Source organism: Pollachius pollachius (assembly GCF_949987615.1).
Source record: "Pollachius pollachius genome assembly, chromosome: 14".
Lineage (NCBI taxonomy): Eukaryota > Metazoa > Chordata > Actinopteri > Gadiformes > Gadidae > Pollachius > Pollachius pollachius.
Window position 1 is genome coordinate 7,445,240 of NC_136947.1, and position 20,000 is coordinate 7,465,239.

The following is a 20,000-nucleotide window of genomic DNA, read 5'->3' on the forward strand; positions in this document are numbered from 1 at the left end:
AAACAGAGCCATTATTTTACTCCATGAAGAGGACTCACTGGGAAAAGGAATAAGTCATGTATTAATATATATATTTAAATGGCAATGGCTTTAACCTACATCTAGTATTGACACTGCAGGTTTCCCTGTGGTTGAATATTTAGCACTTTATTTTCATAAATAACACATTTACAAAAAAGACACATTCACAACATATATATATATATATGTATATATATTTATTTTCATCAATGTTGTAATCCACGCGTTATTATTGTTTTCATGCTGAAAAGGACAATTTCCTGCACCGTCATTGTTTGGATTCATGTTTGATCCCTGCGGCCTGTAAGGGTCAACCCTTAGATGCAGCTCGTAAGACAATGACAACCTCCGATATGAGTCCAATTAACACGTTTAAGCAAAACCTTCTCGTCGTATTGCTGCTGAGTCGTCATCACGTCATTTTATTAGCTTCTTCGGCACACATGGGCTGTCTGGCTGTGGGGTCGATACTGTTGCTTGCGGCTCACAGATTTATCCAGGACGTCAACATTGAACTCACCAAGGAGGGACAAGAGTCCCATAAATTACATGGAATAATATACTCATAAAGTGATATCCACATTTTATGAGGACATTGTTTCAAGTTTACATGTTAATGGCGGGTGAGAAAATAAACATTTGTTCTTAAAAGTAGCGGTTGGGGAATGTTTCTGGACGTGTATTGGCCTATATTATAATGTAGGCTTTGTAAGATTGTTTCTGTTGCTTTGTATCTTTTAGAATAAATACATGAGAACAAAAGTGTGTGTACTATTTTAAGATAAGCTAAGATACAAAGACTTTATTCATTTTCTTTATTCAAATATTCATACATTTTTTTGTAAAAATAAATACATCAGAAATACAGAAATAGCTTACACCAATAAGATAAAATAACAAGGAATACAAAACTAGGCAAAAAACAGCAGATCCCACCCATACATTTTTAGTAACCCAATAAACTCATTATTCGATTAGCAATTCGTATTTCTACGTGATGGGGAGGAAAACAGTAATCGAACAGAAAGGTAAGGGAACGAAATAGTTGAGGTCGTGCTGCGCATGCGTACTCACTACCGAAACTGACAGGGCGATGCTGAGCTGCATTCCCATCGTTATACGAGGCGAGGAGGACGTATCCCCAGGACGTTAACAGCGCCAGAACCCCAAAAAATCCAGGAGCATTGTAAAATAACCGCAGGAGAACTCAATCACTACCATCATGTCGGCTGGAGGTGACTTGGGGAACCCTCTGAGGAAATTTAAGCTGGTGTTTCTAGGAGAGCAGAGCGGTGAGTCGTGCCTCCAACATGCACCGGGGGGGGGGGGGGGGGTTGGTTATCATATCAAGGCAAACAGGCGTATCTTCAAGGCCGATGACTCGGATCCTTGTTGGTTTTAAAGTTTAAGGTCGACCCTGATATCCTTGCCCTGTTTTCACACGTTTCTACCCCGTGTGTGCGGTTGGGCCATTCTGCTTGCGGCGAACGGTATTAGCCAAGGGGGGCGGGGGGGGGGGGGGGGGGGGGAAGCTTAATGCAATCGGAAAACACCCCACACGAGCACCGATCCCACTAACAGTACAGCACCCCAACATTGGATGCGACAATAAGGTTGCAGAGCATCCTCCCTTTTTGTTCTGACATGTGCGGTCCGTTATGGATGCAAACACTGAATCCGATTGTTTGGTTGCAGCCTGCTGCAGTGGCCGACAAAAATAACTAGAAATTTCATAAAAGATGATTAACGTCAGGTTTTCAACAATCACATCGTATATCACAGTGCATGCTACAGATGCCATCGTGTGTTTTTTCTGCTGGTTTTGGGGGGAGAGATGGAGAAACGCTCCCCATGTCAGGTCGGGACACACCCTAGGTTGGCCGTGTCTGGAGCATCCCTGAAGCTCGCTGCTGCTCGATGCCGTCATTTGGCGGCCGGGCAGCGATAAGAAACACAAAAATGTTATTGCAATTATGTCCCAGCAGTAGATTCGCATGATTGACATGTCACCTTTTTTGTTAGTTGTTTGGCACGAATTCAAAGCAACTGATTTCGGGTGAGCAGTGATAAAACGCACCCTGAATACGTGGTCGGACATCATGCCATCAATACGAGGCCTACATATAATGTCCTCCAAATGAATGAATGGAAATAATAGTCCATGTATGGCGTGTGTCCGTGTGTGTGTGTGTGTGTGTATGTGTGTGTGTGTGTGTGTGTGTGTGTGTGTGTGTGTGTTTGTGTGTCTATGTGTGTCTGTGTGTGATTGTATGTTTCTATGTGTGTATCTGTGGGTGGTGTGTGTGTGTGTGTGTGTGTGTGTGTGTGTGTGACTTTGAATTTGTGTGTGTGTGTGTGTGTGTGTGCGTGTGTGTGTGTGTGTGTGCGTGTGTGTGTGTGTGTGTGTGCATGTGTGTGAGCCTGCATGCGCGCACATGCGTGTGTGAGTGGGCCGCCGTCACAGCCCTAGACTCCACTACAACATGGATTCCATAGACTGCATCGACCGGCACAAACCATGCATTCGCCCCGCACACACCTTCCACATACACCGTCACCCACCCCAGGCCCGGTGGATGCTGCTGCAACGGTGCTCTCCGTGGTGCTGAAACCAGAGGGAGCCCTCGGCCAGCCACGGCCCATTGGCAGCTCTCAACCCGGCTGCTGTCTGCTGCTGACACCCAGCACAGCGGGCTCTTACTCAACCATTTCTTTTGTGATGTTGTATAAAATGGCTGGCCGGTTGCGTGGCACCCAGGTGTATTCTCGTCCTATGCTAGCCCGCTACATCACCTTGGTTGGAAGACACAGGTCACTGCAGGACGAGGATACCGTACAACTCGATTGAATAACTCATCACAATGGGGGTTATGGATAAGGCAACGTGGTTATGGTGAATTGAGTGTCCTAAGGATCTCATAAGGAGGGCAAAGGTTGGGGTTGATGTTCTATTGCATTTATTGTCAGAGTTGTGTATTGTCTTATCATCCCGTGTGTGTGTGTGTGTGTGTGTGTTTGTGTGTGTGTGTGTGTGTGTTTGTGTGCGTGTGTGTGTTGTGTTGCAGTGGGGAAGACCTCTCTGATCACCAGGTTCATGTATGACAGCTTTGACAACACGTATCAGGTGAGCCCATGAGGTAGACTTGTACTGATTAGTCCAATCAGGGCACAGGATTAAGGCCTACGACACGATTTGTCGTTGAGGAATATACCTCCATAAAATGTGTGACTCATGTTTCTCCTTAGAAGATATCATGGAGATAGATAGATCAAATTCTACATCCTAGTAAACGCATGTTTCTATAGGTATGCCTTGGGTGTGTTCAGTACATTAGATAGCAGAGCAACATTGAATGCACTCAACAGATTCGATTGATTTGGTGTCCGTTTGCATCGGGCCAAATAAAACGTCTGTGGAGAGCTAGCTAGCTGCAGTGTAGGTCAGACACATTCTGCATACGGGTAGGCCAGGGAATATACAGTAGATCATATCTATGTGGACTCTACCGCATGCAGAAATCTGCTTCCAAGTAATCTGTCATTCCCATATCCATTAAGGTATGTGAAATATTCAGTGATTGACTGTGCATGCAGTAAAATCGAAATGACTTTTGCTCTTCAAGCTTATTGAATTTCAACGTTTAGGTCTTACACGTGATTTAGTAGAGAGCTGCTCTTTGCTGTTCATGAAAATGGTTTATTAATTTTCTATTTGTTCTCCTGTTGTGTTGTATTTGCGCTCATGTTGTGTTGTATTTGTGCTCGTGTTGTGTTGTATTTGTGCTCATGTTGTGTGGTATTTCTGCTTGTGTTGTGTTGTATTTCTGCTCATGTTGTGTTGTATTTCTGCTCATGTTGTGTTGTTTTTCTGCTTGTGTTGTATTTCGGCTCATGTTGTGTGGTACTTCTGCTCTTGTTGTGTTGTATTTCTGCTCATGTTGTGTTGTATCTCTGCCACAGGCCACAATTGGTATTGACTTCTTATCGAAGACGATGTACCTGGAGGACCGAACAGTAAGGGACCTTGTTTGACCTTTCTCCAGAACACATGTTTACACAGATGTTTATACTCCTAAACGTATGCGTCTTCAGCACCAATCTGAACTGTACTTCTGATAATCAGATGATGCAATGAATTTGTAGTTATACTAAAACTGGGAAATATTCGGACATATCAAGCAACAATTTTACGAGTTAAAATGCTGTATAAGTAATTTTGAAGTAGTTTAAGGTCAGGGCAGCCACTAGATGATGTGTGCATATGTGTGTGTGTGTATGTATGCACGTGTGTTTGTGTTTGTGTGTTTGTATGCATGTGTGTGTGTGTGTTTGCGTGTGTGTGTGCATATGTTGTGTGAGCCTGTGTGTTTGTGCGTGTATGTGTGTGTGTGTGTGAGTGTGTGTGTATGTGTGTGTGTGTGCATGTGTGTGCGTGTTTGTGTGTGTGTGTGTATGTGTGTGTGTGTGTGTGTGTGCGTGTAGGTAAGGCTGCAGCTGTGGGATACTGCAGGACAGGAGCGGTTCAGGAGCCTCATCCCGAGCTACATCCGAGACTCAACAGTGGCTGTGGTCGTGTACGACATCACCAGTGAGTCTGTCTATCTGTCTCTCTCTCTGTCCCACTGTCTGTCTGTCTGTCTCTCTTTGCCTCCGTCTCTCTCTCTCTCTCTCTCTCTCTCTCTCTCTGTCTATCCATCTATCAACTCTATTTCTCTATCTATATCAATCTATATGTCTGTCTGCCTGCCTGTCTGTCTGTCTCTCTCCGTCTCTCTTTGTCTCCGTCTTTCTCTCTCACAATCTGTCCATCCATTAATCTCTCTATTTCTCTATCTCTATCTATCTGTCGGCCTGTCTGCCTATTATATTAAATTCTATCAATATTTTGGTCTGTCTATTCTATTCTATTCCATTCTATTATATCTATCTGTCTGTCTGTCTGTTAATCTATCTTTCAATCTCTCTCCCTCCCCTCTGTCTGTCTGTCTGTCTGTCTGTCTGTCTGTCTGTCTGTCTGTCTGTCTGTCTGTCTGTCTGTCTCTCTCTGTCTCTCTCTCATAACCAGCTACATATCTATCTTATCTCTCTGTCTGTACGTCTGTCTAACCTGTCCTCTCCTCTCCAGACGTGAACTCTTTCCGGCAGACCTTTAAATGGATCGACGACGTGAGGACTGAGAGAGGCTCTGACGTCATCATCATGCTGGTGGGCAACAAGACAGATCTGGAGGAGAAGAGGTGCGGCCAGTTATCTGTCATCGATTGCTCATGTCTGTTCCCCGTCCACACTCACAATGTGTGCATGCATACTGTATGTACGGGTTTCTTTATGAAAGGGTGAGGGGGTTCTGAGCGTTACAGTCTGTGCCCTGGTCCCCACGCAGGCAGATCACCATCGAGGAGGGGGAGCAGAGAGCCAAAGAACTCAAAGTCATGTTCATTGAGACCAGCGCAAAGACAGGCTGCAATGTAAAACAGGTGCAGCCCCATCCTCTCTTCAGCGCCTTGTTTCGGTTTTATTTATTTCTGAGCATAAAATGCAAGTAGGTTTGATTTATTGTTGGTTAAATGTTGTCCTCCCCCGCCTCATTCGTTGTTTTCTTGTTTATTTCCATCATCGACGCGGGGGCTCGATCCGCCTGTAGCTGTTTCGCCGCGTTGCTGCCGCCCTACCTGGAATGGAAAGCTTGGACGATGCCAACCCCGAAGGCAGTATCCTTTATCAGCCAGACTCAAAGTGCGGACGGCCAAGGCTGCCAAACACACAGAGAGAGGGACTTGAGAGATAGAGAGAGAGAGAGAGAGGGAGAGAGAGGGAGGAGAGAGACGTGAGAGATAGAGAGAGAGCCACAGAGAGCGAGAGGGAGAGAGAGGGAGAGAGAGGGAGAGAAGTACATTTAATCTCATAGTTGCTTCTGGCACCAATACTAAGAAGGAGCCCAGCAAGCCATTATCTTTCTTGTTCTGAGATACACAGAACCTTTTTACTGAGTCAGTATGACACGACCAGCATGTGAGTGGGGGCTGCAGGTATGGTAACAGCGCCATCTAGTGGCGTACCTCAGAGGTGATCACTGGTTGGGAGCTCGGATGTACTAGTTCCCGCTATGTGGGGCTGGGTCTCGAGACAGCATCTCTAATATGAATGACTTACTTTGGACTCACTATGATGAGATGAAACTGGACATTTAAAAAATCAATGTGGCACTCTAGTAGCTCATAATTGTGACTTACTATGTGTTCTGCAATATAGCCTATACAGCAAACAATCACTATTTACACTCAGTAAGTGTATATTGTATGCCTACTGATTAGCAGGCTATGATACAGTTATACATCCATATTGATAAAGGAACATACCAAATGGGTACATCGATCATATGCTGCTGCAAGTGACACCTGACAATATGAAGTACACTGGGACACCAACTCAAATCATTAATTATTCATGGGTTGTAATGTGATGATATGGATTCTGGATATGGGCCTTCATAGAGTCTAATCTAACATTTCAAAAAACATCTGTAATACGTCTATGATACAAACAATTGTACCTATTTTTTTCCCTTAACTCTTCTGTTCTCCAGTGATTGACATCAAGCTGGACAAACCAGCAGAGCCGACCGTCCCCGAGGGCGGGTGCTCATGTTAGTGCAGAGCTGCTGATTGCACAGCTCCCCCTCACACCATAGGCTTGTTGTGTTGCTTACTACTGGTTAGCTGCCAGTCAAATTCTCTAATTGGATATGGGATCCGGGCCTTGTGTCTGATTGGAAAAAAAAATCTCACTTTATCTTTCAGTCTTGTTCAGTTGTAAAATATTGTATACTTTGTCAATATGTAAGTGCTGGAAAGAAAAACAGGGGAAAGATTCATTGAACTAAAACAAAAGAAACAACAAACAAAGAGTTTTGGCTGATGAAAAGGGGATACAAATAGGAGTTCTTTTCGCCATTATGTTTTGTATTTTTTTATATATAAAAAAGGTAATGCACCAAAAATGATGCCTCACCATAAAAGGAGAAATATTTGGGTTAAGCCATTTTTCCAAGATGGCCGACGACCACATCTGAATGTCTGCAGCACGCATGCACACCGATCTGATCTACGACCTCTCCACCTCCAGAGTATCTCTCCCTCTCTCTACCCTGATCTGATCTGTGACCTTCCCGCTTCCAGAGTCCGTCTCTCTCTACCCTGGGAAGGAAAGGGTTGGCAGAATGTATCAGAGAATGTTCCAGAGCCTTTGGAGGCCTACCCCCCCCCTCCTCCCACAAGATTCAAATTACAGTTGGTTCCACCGAACAGTAGCAGTGAAGATATAGTGACACTATATATATATATATGGGTTTAACTTTTATACGACAAACTAGTCTGTGGTCAAAGAAGAGTAACAATAATAAGAAAAAAAAAAGAAAAAAAAGGATGACTTAATATCACACACTTATTTCAGTTTCCCACCACCCCCACACCTACTCCCAGTCAATCCACTTCCCCCTACCCCCCACCACCACTCCGTTCCCGTAACACATTACTGAAGATCCACTGTAATGCACTGCACTGTATATAATAATGTAATATGTATGTTGTGAACGTCCCTCTGTAGAAGTGGTCCTTGTTCACCAGTATGAATAATGTAATAATGTTTAATGATTAATAAATGACAGATTAAAGGGCTTCACTCTCCTAACCATCAACACTAAGTGGGACCAAAATGGTAGATTATTTGAGTGCTCATCCTTTTTCGTTTTCATCCGACTAATGTGGCTTCAAAGCTTACTTAAACATTTTTTTATTCCACATATGGAATGGTTCATTCCCAGAAGAGGTGTTGCAAGGACTTCCATCAAAGGTTTGGAAACCAGTACATAATTTATTACATGTGATGGATCAGCGGCTCTTAAAATGATACAGCTCCTAATATTAACGTTGGCTCTGATCTCCAACATGTACCGTGTCCTGGTTAACTCGCCGGGGTTCAGCGTCTTTAACGTGTGTGTCGGTTCCCTGGTGGACCGGAACGGAATGTACCGTGATTAAGGTATTAGCTACACCTGTGTTTGTTCAGACAAGAGGTAATTGCCTCCCAGCCTCGAAGGAGGCGATTCGTTTTGCAGCAAAAAAACAAACGATGCAAACAAAGTCACAGGTAGGACAATAGAATGCCAGTGTGGCTTATTTAAAGCTAACCTTATCCAAGATTTCCTATCTTGGAATTGCTTAAGTAAATCTTAACTCAGAACTTTTAATTAAAAGACTCTTAGGCTGAAAATACGTTATGTATCATGTTTTGACTGAAAGATCTGTTTAATTGTTATACACACAAGTTATTCACAATGTGATTTATTAGTGTAGTGTAATAGTGTGTAAGTGTAATATTTATATATACATATACACTGCACATGAGGCAGGTAAATCTGACTGGAGTTTCGGGGAAGTTAGCGTGGAAAGCACCTATGAAAGGAAAACCTTGGAGGCTATTCTTGGTCAAGCCACTTAACCAATAAACTCAGAAGGCATCTATCATGACTGGTATTCCCCCAGACGGACAGACTGTATATGGGCGTGTGTGTGTGTGTGTGTGTGTGTGTGTGTGTGTGTGTGTGTGCGCAGGTAAAACTGCAGCTGTGGGATACTGCAGGACAGGAGTGTCCTGCAGTATCCTGCTAACTGTGTGAAATTAGCAGGAATATTTCTTAAAAAATATTACTTTTTATTCCTATTGGTCTTTTAAAAGCCTGAAATGTTAAGGGAATTGTGTGTGTGTGTGTGTATGTCTTTGTATGCGCATTTATAACACTTGATCGCATGGAATTCTAAAGACTCGACTAGATGGATGCAAACTATTTCAGATATTTGACTCTTTTCTCTAAAACACCACCTTCCTTTTAGAAAAAGACACACCTCCTCACAGTCAATGTTAACACATCTCAAACCTCCCTGTTACTCCCTCACACGTTAAGGGTGTAAAAGGGTGGACACGTCCAACCCATCAAAACCAGGATCCCAGTTCTTCTTGTCCATACATCACTGAACGTCCATCGGGCTTAGTGTATAGATGTACCAACAGGCCTGCATACACCGAAGAAAGACTCAGGGTAACATGTTCATGCTTCAGATTTACGGGGACTCAGATATCTACCCACAGAGTTAGAGTAACATGTCCAGGGTTGAGATTTATGGGACCACAGACCTTCGCACTCGGCTGAGAGAGCTGCGCACCGACATCGCCATGGCCGTAGACGACCCCTTCCCTCTGGTGTACGGCCTGGCTGATAGGAACATCATCACTGACCAGCTGCTCAAGGTAAGAGGATAGGAGCTCATCCATCACATAACACCGACGGGATGAGGCTAACCGTAGCGCCGACCGTCATGCTACAACCTTTTGGTTGTAATACAATATTTTCATTTAATTGACATGTATGTAATCATCAATGATCATCATTTGACCTTAATAGTAAAATGAATCCAATTTGAAACTAGGTCAGTCAAGGATTGTTATCATAAGCACCTGTGTTTACGTTTAGTTGCCAGTGTGCTCTTGTGAAGGTCATTGTTTGAACGGATATTATACAAGCAATAATAGGTTGTGTACATCTTCATGTTCTGTACCTGAGCAGTACATAACAACCTTTGTCCCCACAGCCATCAAACTACACAACACCTCAGGCAAGGGTAGTGGCCTATCATGACTCTTTCTGTCTCTCTCTCCCCCAACCCACCCCCCACACACACTGGACAGTGTGGAATTGCGTAATATTTATTTATTTATTTATGTCTACCTCTGGCTGTGTTTTATATGCAATTTCAATTATGTGCAATATTGCTCACTTTTATTTACTTTTTTGATTGACTTTTACCGGTTGTCCATTTTGTTACTGTCTGTTGACTGACTTTGTGAGCTACTGGAAACCTGAATTTCAAAAGGGGATGAAAAAAATATCCATCTATCTGCCCATGGGCAACACTTAATATATAACAAATATTTTACAAAATAATGAAATATTTGTACCACTGTTGAATGCATCATCATGAAAAGGACGAGTGAGGAGAGCTCTCTGCTGTCTGCGTCTCCCAGGACACGATGGTGAGCCAGGGGAAGGAGGGGGTCCACAGGGCCATGTACTCCCTGGTGTCCTGGGTCCTGCATCAGGGTCGACCCACCCTCCGGGCCTTCTGGAGCAGTCTTACCAAGGACTACAACATGGAGAGCTACCCCAAGCTACAATGCCTGCTCACCAGGGAGCCTGCACGTAGGTGATGGGGCTTTTAGCTACACCTTGGCTAGAGTGGGCTCCCACTTGTTCTGAAGCCTCACCAGTTCCTTAACTGGGAAGCTCTGGTCCTCGTTTACATTTGTATGCATGCATTGAAATAAGCACAAAAAAGTTTGTTTAACGTAATGTATTATAATATATTATCATATCATATATCATATGTCATTCAATGCCATATCATCCCTTATTATCTAACATGGTGTCACGTTCATGACAGGTGTAAATGTGGGAAAATGCAGATGTGTGAAAAGGTCTACGGAATACTCCAGGGATCATCACCACGCAAAGAGGAACGGTGCAGACAGAAAGAAGACTTCCAACACGCACTATGTAGAGCACAACTCTAAGAAGAAGAAAGGTTGCTATTTGTGTATTTATTTCATTGTCAGTTCTAGAATGTATAATGTGTAGGATGTATGTTTTTAATTATGAATACATATATTGCACATTAATATAGTGATTTGGCATAATTGTTTAAGATATGACTGTCAAACATTAAAACGATTTTTCTAAGTTACAGAGCTGGTATTAACACTTAACACTTGTTATTGTCATTGTTTTAGAGGACAAATTAAAGTCACAAAAAACAAAAAGTATCACCGCACAGATGGCTCCAGTACTAGCGGCCAAAGGTAATTATCTAAATATAATCCAATTAAAACGATCATTATCAACTTCTACTCAGCCTCCATTTTGTCCAACCAATGGGATGTGTTCCCCATTACATTTCCTGACCATGTCTGGCCGCTGATGTGACACCAAAGGTGGGAGGGCAGTGACGCCGGACCTGAGAACCGTCCCTCCCTTCTCCATACGCTCCTCTTCCTCTACTAGGAACGTACCGGAGAGTCAGGAGGCAAGGGAGGAGGCCCCCAGGAGCCAGGTCCCCAATGGTAAGCCTTAGAAATGATGTGTGTGTGTGTGTGTGTGTGTGAGAGAGAGAAAGTGTATATGCATATATGATAATAGGTTTGAATTATACCTACACCAAAAAATAAACTGATCAATAGCTCCAAAGGTATTTATATTATAATTGTTGTTCTCATATTACTAGTTATTGTCTTTGAGAGAATGTTCTCCTCGAAACTCCACTACTGATTTAAACGTTGCCCTTTCTATGCCTATCTAGATTTGTTTGGTGTCATTATCAGTTGCTTTGCAATTTCACAGAAAGTGCCAAAAAGTGCCTTGGAGTCGAAGGTCAGGATTACTCCTCTGTGCTCGAGGAAGACAATGGACCCCTCAAGGTCTGTGCGGCAACGACTCTGGTTCACCACACGAGGGCGACAAACACCAAGATGACAGAGGTACGAACACTGAACATCTGATATGTTAATCATTTGAACTTTCCCTCTAACTCATGCGTGTGTGCCTGTGTATTTGTCTGCGTGTGCGTGCGTGTCTGTGTGCGTGCGCGTCACTCAGCTTCACCGTAACGATGACGAGTGCGCCGTGTGTAAAGACGGCGGGGAGTTGATTTGCTGTGACGGCTGTCCCAGAGCCTTCCACCTGAGTTGCCTACAGCCTCCACTCACATCAATACCGAGGTATGGGGCCCAGTGGGGCTCTAGGTAACGACATGTTTAGCGGATGCGTCAAGCAACGTTGGCCCATTTAGTTGCCTAATGGTGACACTGTCCCTCCTTGACATCAGAGACGGTCAGACGCTATTTCAACACACGCTTTAGGAATGTGTGGTTCAGTTTCGATTTCACTTTGAAATATGCAGCGGGACTTGGAAATGTCAGTGGTGCCATGGCAACAAGCTGAAAATGGAGACTGGCAAGGCCCCTTATCAGGTGAGCTACTCAGGGATCCAATCATCTAACAGCAACAAAATAGTTGTTGGCTTACATGTGCTGGGAAGTTGCCAGTGATCACTTCTGGATAATACATTATTTACTCTATTTCACCTTATATTATATTTGTTATATTAGAGTTATTGATGAAATGACGTTGTTTTTCAGAGAAACAATGGATTCTTATTGGGAAACTTTATTACTATCTGTTTATGTGTGTGTGTGTGTGTGTGTGTGTGTGTGTGTGTGTGTGTGTGTGTGTGTGTGTGTGTGTGCATGCGTATGTGTGCGCGTGTGTGGCGAGTTTGTCTGTGTGTCTATGTCTGTGTGCGTGTCCAGTTTTCAGGCGGGGGTGATGGTGACGTGTGCGGTGTTTGCTTCGTGACTGGAGGCCAGCTAAACCAATGTCCTCAGTGTCTGCGCTGCTACCACCTCCAATGTCACTTCAACAAGTAAATGCCCATCCCCTCGTCAACACAGCGGCAGCCTTAGGAACTTTTCCTTTGCATGTGCCTGTACATTAGTCCTAGTCGCATCTGTAGCACCCCACCATTAGCAAGGCACACATGCTAATAATTCACCACAGTGATTTAAGTTTAAAGTAGCCTTCCTAATTGGTAGTGCAGACGGCAGCTGCACCCTCCCGTGGTGCTGTACTCTGCTATTATCATGCTGAAGGTGGATACTTATGTGGCCAGCCCACCCCCCACTAATACACTGTATTTGGTGATGGAGGCATAATGACATATTGATTATCAACAACAGCACGTGCACACACACGCACAATAAAACACACACACGCACAAACACGAGTTATATTTGATGACCAATTACTGGATGTCCTTTCAACACCAGGGAGAGGTCTGTCTGCTTATCCTGCATCCTTCTCTCAAACATCCACCCAGAGGAAAGGCCTGAGCCTTGGGCTGCAGGGCTGCAGGTATGTGTGGGAGTTTCTGTGTCTGTGCACATGTGCGTGTGTGTATTAGACTTATTTTACTCTTTTCATCTCTCTATCCTCTAAGTATTTTATTAATAGTAGTGTGTGTGTGTGTGTGTGTGTGTGTGTGTGTGTGTGTGTGTGTGTGTGTGTGTGTGTGTTTGCATGTATTCTCAGGTGGTTCAACCACTAAATGTGCAGAACTTCTCTTTCCTTGATTCTATCATCCAGAGGGAGGAAGTTGACTGTATCATCGGAGAGGTAAGCACTGTTACACAGGCATAATGTGTCACCAGCTGTATCAGGCGTATCCATAACTGGGTCTCCTTTGCATGTGGTCCAAGGGTGGTTTCAATGGAGAGAGAGTAACTGAGTTAAATTGTGTATTTGAAATACATTAGCTAAATCAATATTGCTTTGTGTCTCAATAACTTTCATCAGTTTTCCAAACTAATTTCTGTGAGACTCACAGAGACTCTCTGTGATGTAAATATAAAATAAAATAATACTCATAATTATAAATGTAATCATTACCGCTATCATAATCATAATTGTTATCATATCAATAAAAAATGTAATTCATTCATTTCTTCCAGTGATGCCACCATAGTGACCAATTTCTCTCTGGGCAGGAATCCATGGATGGGCTCCTGCAGTGGGCCTTTCACAGTGTCCCCAGGCCCCTGGCTGACTCTCAGGGGCCCTACCAGCTAGGGGTAGACACCAGGCCCCTGCCTGACTCTCAGGGGCCCTACCAGCTAGGGGTAGACACCAGGCCCCTGCCTGACTCTCAGGGGTCCTACCAGCTAGGGGTAGACACGAGGCCCCTGCCTGACTCTCAGGGGCTTTTAGAGCTAGGAGTAGATACAAGCAGGCCCCTACCTGACTCTCAGGGGCCCTACCGTGTTAATACCAGCCACACCCAGCATGGTATGGAAAACCCTCTCATATAGCTTCAGAGTTACATGCATATTCTCTCTTCTCTATTTTAATTATTGATTTCCTAGTTGTAGCATTAGTGGGGTTTTGATTATGTTTTCTTTAACATACATGTTAACTGTGATTGATTGAGTTTTGTTGTGTCCAGTTTTGGTGTGTCGCCTGCTGATTGTGGTTGACTAGTTGATTAAACAATGAATGAAGCTGTTCTAATGACCGAATGTAGATTAACTTTTAATGCACTTGCTTAAATGAGGAACAGCCCTTTCTTCCCTATCTTTATTATACGTATTATAGCAATGCTTTTGGGGAAAACCTGTGACTTCCGCTATCGCTCTGGAACAAAATCTGAATTATGATGTGAAGTCTTTGCAGCACTTCATTTACACTTGATGTTTTTTTGAAAACAGAGATAACGTTTGTCTAGACGTTTCTCTAAGCCATCTATCATTCCTCTAATCCCCTTTTTCTTTAAATCTATCATTCAGCTCCTTCTTGTGAGCTTCCCTTGCTTGGCACATTTTGCAGTATCTCGAGTGAAAAATCAGTTTTACCAGATTTGTGCTCTCACTCCCTTTGGATTCTGACAGGCCTCGATAAGGGTTTTCTTAATACACATTCCTAAATCGACATACAAATATGCACATACATTTACATAGGCACATACCTATGTATATTTATATACCCTGGCACGAAAAGGCCCTAACCTTACCGCACACCAACTCAAAGCACCCTCCCAAAAATAACAACTTGCAACCGCCCAAATGCCTTGCCCGTGCATCGACAAGCTTCATCATTATTCTCAGGCTTTTGTTCTCATTATTTCAATCTGGGAAAGAATGTACATTCACACAATGCACCAGATGGTTCGAGTTTGATATGGTATGCATATGAGAAGCACAAGAAAAAATGGCCTCAATTGAACAGGAATTCCTTGAAGACTATCACTTAGATGTGGAATGTTGTTTTTGTCCGGGGATTCGGGAGTTTTAGCATAACTGCAAAAGGATGGACTTCTGCCAAGGCAGCCAGAGGATTCTTTTTCTCCCTCGATCCCTTTGGGTTGCCATGGTTTCCGATAGCTCCACACCACAAAACAAAGATGAGTTGGAGTTGATCTCCTTGCCATTGTGTACAAAATCTGTAATATGTGTCCCTCTGTATATTTTTCATTTGCAGACTTAAACTCCAACTAATGCTCCGAAATTAGAGTATGTTGATAAATTACGTTGATTTGTGTTAAGACAATTTTAATTTATAGCGTACATATTCCCTTCATGGTAATAGCCCCTCTCTCTGTTGACATGCCACTTAAGATCAGTGTATTATATGATTATGAAACCACATAATCCCTGTATCACATCACACCTCGAGAATTATAACAATTTAAAACCTCCCCACACATTAGCTATTTGTCATACACGTCGTTCTATACAAATTACTATCCCAGCCCACAGGTCAGCTGAAACATTGATGAATCACACATTCCTCTACAATCACTGAGATGTATGGCATCGTATCTCAGAAGCCCAACATGACCCCATTTAAAAACACATTTGTAATCTTGCCAGCTCTCTGATGGACACTGAAGCAAACCACCTCCCACCTCAAGGGGGCCCTATAAGGATGTTCAGTGATGGATATTTCATTAAAATGTTTCTGCTCTGAGTAAGCAGGATGTAAAAAAAACAAAACACATATATTAACACACACTCATAGTGTTAAGCCCTAAATGAACAGACACACACACACACACACACACACACACAGGCACACTAACACAGGCACACACAAGTACACAGACAAAGGATCGATGTGTTGCAACGCATCCAGTGTTGTTCACAGCATTGGAATCCCAAGGAAAGATGTGGTAGTGTTCCCACGGCCCTCTCCGTCCTCCTCTACGGCTCTCTGCCCCCTCAGATAGAGGTGAGGGGGGGGTGGGGGAGTTTTCACACAGGTGTAAACGCTGGCTTCTCTTGCCTTTGGTGTACCAGTGGGGGGTAAGAGTGAGAGAGTTGGTTTGGGCTGCATAACTTTGTGGTCAGCACCCTCCCCACTCTCCTATTCCCCCCCACGCCCCCCAAATAAAGATATTTCTTCTCTTTTTTTCAACTATTACAGGCAGGAAATTGTAGAGGCTGTCTTCATGGATGCATTGTCTTTGGATGTGCTGGGTGTAAGGTTCCTGGGTATTGTCTTAGATCTGCGTGGTGTTGGGTTTCACAGGCTCAACGTCTCTCCAGCCCTTTGTTCCTGAAGACACACCGGGCTTTGGAGGCATTTTGGAAATCCTATAGTACTTAACTGTTGTACCACAGTCCATAACTCCTATAGTGGGTCTACTGGGCCTGGTAGTGTAGTATAATGGGCCTGTTGGCATGGTTTAATGGGCCTGCGAGCATAGTATATAAGGTCTGTTAGCGTATAGTGGGGCTTTGATCGTAGTATACTCTGTCTCTTAGCATATACTGGGGCTTTGATTGTAGTATACTGTGTATGTCAGCATAGTATATTGGGCCTGTGAGCATATATTCAGGGTCTTTGACCATATATACTGGGCCTTTGAACATATACACTGGGCCTTTGACCATATATACTGGGCCTGTTCTTTTATACTGGGCCGTTGAGCCCAGTATAAGTTGTTTATCTTGTCGCAGTGATGAGGGTTCACTTCCAGCATTCCACTGTTATATAAGCGTGGTGCCGTGTCACTCCTTGAGATGTTGTTATTTGGGATTCTCAGTGAAGTGGATCAGAACGCACAGCTAGCTAGGGGTGAACGCACAGACACAGACACACACACACACACACACACACACACACACACACACCAACACAAACGTGCGCACCTAGCTCCCGCGTCACTTGCTTTTCCCGGCTTAGTCTTTTCACTCTTGGTGATTACTGCTCTCTTCCCCTCTCTCTCCCTCTCTCTAGCGCTCTCCTACTCTCTCTCTCCCCCCCTTTAAGTGTTTGTAATGCTTGGCATGCAAACTATTTAGCATGCTTAGGAATAAAAGCAGGACCAAAGGACTAGCCCTCAGAGAAACTACAAATTTTTTTTTTCTCTGCTTCACCCCACACATCATTCAGCGACCACAACACCAAGACAGCAACATCAACTCCCCTGCACATAGTCCCGAGTCTAGACGTCTTCAGCCATTTACGTTCCTTTGCATTTGACACTTCATAAAACAGCCCAAAAAAGACATTGTTTTGGTCCCATGGACCCATTGTTTTGCCATGTTTTCATGGACAAATCTCTAGACGGGAAAGGGAAAAGACAAGAAGGAGAAAAAGACCTCTCTCTCTCTCTCTCTCTCTCTCTCTCTCTCTCTCTCTCTCTCTCTCTCTCTCTCTCTCTCTCTCTCTCTCTCTCTCTCTCTCTCTCTCTCTCTATCCCCCCCTTAGGAGGCCAGATAATGATATACTGGCAGGGGCAGATTGCAGGGTTTGCCATGGGTCTGGAAGTGTAAACACAGCACAAAATATTCTACTCGGGACATTCCAGAAAAGTCCTTCACACAGGATTCTTGGAAGTGCTCCTCTTGTGTTTGCATTCTTCCCCTGTGGAACAGTGGTGCTATTAGCAGTGCTAACAGAGATACTAACAGTGGTGCTATTTGCAGTGCTAAACAAGTTGTTAACGGCAGTGATATGAAGCAGTGCTAATTGTGGCGCTGACAGGAGTGCTAACAGTGATGCTCACCGTGTTACTACAGCAGTTCTATCAGCAATGCTAATGCTAATTAACAGCAATGCTAACAGGGATGCAAACAGCAATAATAACAGATGTGCTAACATACGCATTAGGAGTACTAACAGTGTTGCTAACAGCGTTGCTAACTGTGGTTCTAACAGGGTTGCTACCTGCGTGGCTAACAGAATTTCTAACAGAGTTCTTAACAGCAATGGCACTAGGAGTGCTAACAACAATGCTAACAGCAGTGCTAACATGAGTACTGACAGCAGTTCAAACAGTGGTGTTTACAGTGAGGCCGTGATAGTGCCCCCTGTCCCCAGTGGGACATGAAGAAAGAGAAGCAGATGTTAAACATTCCTATGCACACCTTTGAAACAATCAGCAGTAATGCATCTTCTCAAGTTATAAATTCCACAGGTTCACTGACATCTTAATTTAAGGTTTGATGTTCAACAGCTTTTTATCTTTTATATAGTTTTATAACTTTATAACTATCTGTTGAGGTTCTTTTGAAACATCAAACATGTTTCATGTTCAAAGTACTTTGAATAGTACTGTAGAAAATAATGATTAAACACAAGCCAATGTAAGAAAGGTGCAAAGTTGTTTTGTTCTTCCAGTAACCACAATAATGTTTCAAACCATTACTAAACCTAAACATAACATTATTTATAAAACATATTAATGTTGCTGACAGGTCATTGGATTAACTGCAAGACGTCACAACATTCAATGCACCTCACTTATTATATTATATTACTCAAGATATAAATCATGAAAACATATCTAACATATTGTTTTTACAGTTTAATAGATTGATAACAAATGCACTGCATTCCATAACTTGTTTTAGCACAACCCCTAGGGTGAAACAAATCTAGTATTGTGTTTAAAGTGAACCTTGTTAAAATCTGTGAATAACGATTCATCAAAACGTTATGATTAAATCAAATTCAGTTCATTTCAATTCATTTTTTTGGAATATGTGGACTTAATAAGTGTAACATACATGGCTAGTCAACTGACTTTTTAGCCGAGGGCAGTTATCAGGTTCAAAGAACAACATGACTCAATTAACTTCTTCTTTTAACCAAATTCTTCTTTAATTTGCCCTTTCAGCATTGTAGGTCATCTAGAATTATTTTCGTCTGAAAATAGACACCGTAAAAATAGGCAGTCTGTGTTAAACAACACAATGAGCAGCTTTTAGTCCATGTTGGACACAACAAGTTCTTTGTGTCTCAGCAGACACGTCAGAACCTTGAGTTAGGGCCATTAACATATCTCCCAGCTGAATCATCTTGTCCTTGTACTACCACCAACGATGGAAGTCCTCTGTCAGAGATAGTGGGTTCTCTTCCCCAGAGACAGATACACAGAACAGTTGAAATTGATTTTAATTGTAAAGAGTAAAAGAAAATCATATCCTTATTGGGATATTATATAAATATAGATATGAAATTACGCATAATATATGATTATAGCTAGAGGTATGATATTTTGAGGGATTTGACAAGATATAAGCAGTATAATAGTCCGCTAGATTAACATTTTGAATAGTCAAACTAACTGATGAAAGGTAATTTGCAAAACATTGTCGCCTATATATTCTAATACAGTAAACTGGGGAAAATAGTGTGTTAATGGTTTAGTTCACATTTCACAAACACAGTTCACAACAATTCAAAGGTACAACATTGATCAATTGATCACGTTGATCACATTGATCACTTACACCTCAAGGCAGGCATGCAAATGAGATTTGCATCAATCCAGTTTGATGACCATTTAATGTGACAGAACCCTTCTGCCAGGTATCCTCAGCTGTTAAAATGTGCAATCTGAAAAACATTTCAATGAGCTCATGCCTTAGATCTACCGGGAGCCAAATCGAAACCAACCAGGCCATATATCAGCCATCTGATTTAACAGAAATGCCTGCTCATACCCCCTGACCCCTGAACTCAATACCTACCTGCACCCCAGTGCCAGCACGCATTCCTCACTACCGCTGAAAGTGTGGAAAGTCCCTAAACCTAACCCTAACCCTGGTAGCTTTTCAGCACTGATGATCTGACACAGAGCTCTCTCTCTCTCTCTCTCTCTCTCTCTCTCTCTCTCTCTCTCTCTCTCTCTCTCTCTCTCTCTTCCTCTCTTTTCTGTCTCGCCCGCCCACTCTCTCTCCCCCGCTCTCTCTTTTTCCATCACGCCAGCGGCCAAACAGGCATCAGATCACATGTTATGTGCGGGCTCAGCAGCGGAGGACGTAGTTATTTGCTGGGGACACACATGCCGGGGCCACAGAGTGAATGATCG

At 43.2% G+C, this 20,000-nt stretch overlaps 2 protein-coding genes across 2 annotated transcripts; both read left to right on the plus strand.

Annotated features, from left to right (window-relative positions):
* Window positions 1-1,243: 1,243 nt before the first annotated feature.
* On the plus strand, window positions 1,244-6,672 carry LOC307085394 (ras-related protein Rab-6B-like; the record flags this gene model as incomplete). Its single annotated transcript, XM_079750174.1, has 8 exons — window positions 1,244-1,313; window positions 3,087-3,145; window positions 3,982-4,035; window positions 4,504-4,609; window positions 5,147-5,258; window positions 5,405-5,498; window positions 5,666-5,732; window positions 6,608-6,672. 8 exons carry the CDS (start codon window positions 1,244-1,246, stop codon window positions 6,670-6,672), a joined length of 627 nt encoding a protein of 208 aa, XP_079606300.1.
* A 2,508-nt stretch (window positions 6,673-9,180) lies between these two features.
* aire (autoimmune regulator) lies at window positions 9,181-14,161 on the plus strand (the record flags this gene model as incomplete). The annotated part of the gene is made up of 11 exons (XM_079750576.1): window positions 9,181-9,327; window positions 10,102-10,276; window positions 11,065-11,193; window positions 11,471-11,607; window positions 11,726-11,871; window positions 12,030-12,099; window positions 12,391-12,551; window positions 12,955-13,039; window positions 13,217-13,300; window positions 13,672-13,969; window positions 14,127-14,161. The coding sequence occupies 11 exons, from the start codon at window positions 9,181-9,183 to the stop codon at window positions 14,159-14,161; spliced, it is 1,467 nt and encodes a 488-aa protein (XP_079606702.1).
* Window positions 14,162-20,000: the final 5,839 nt, after the last annotated feature.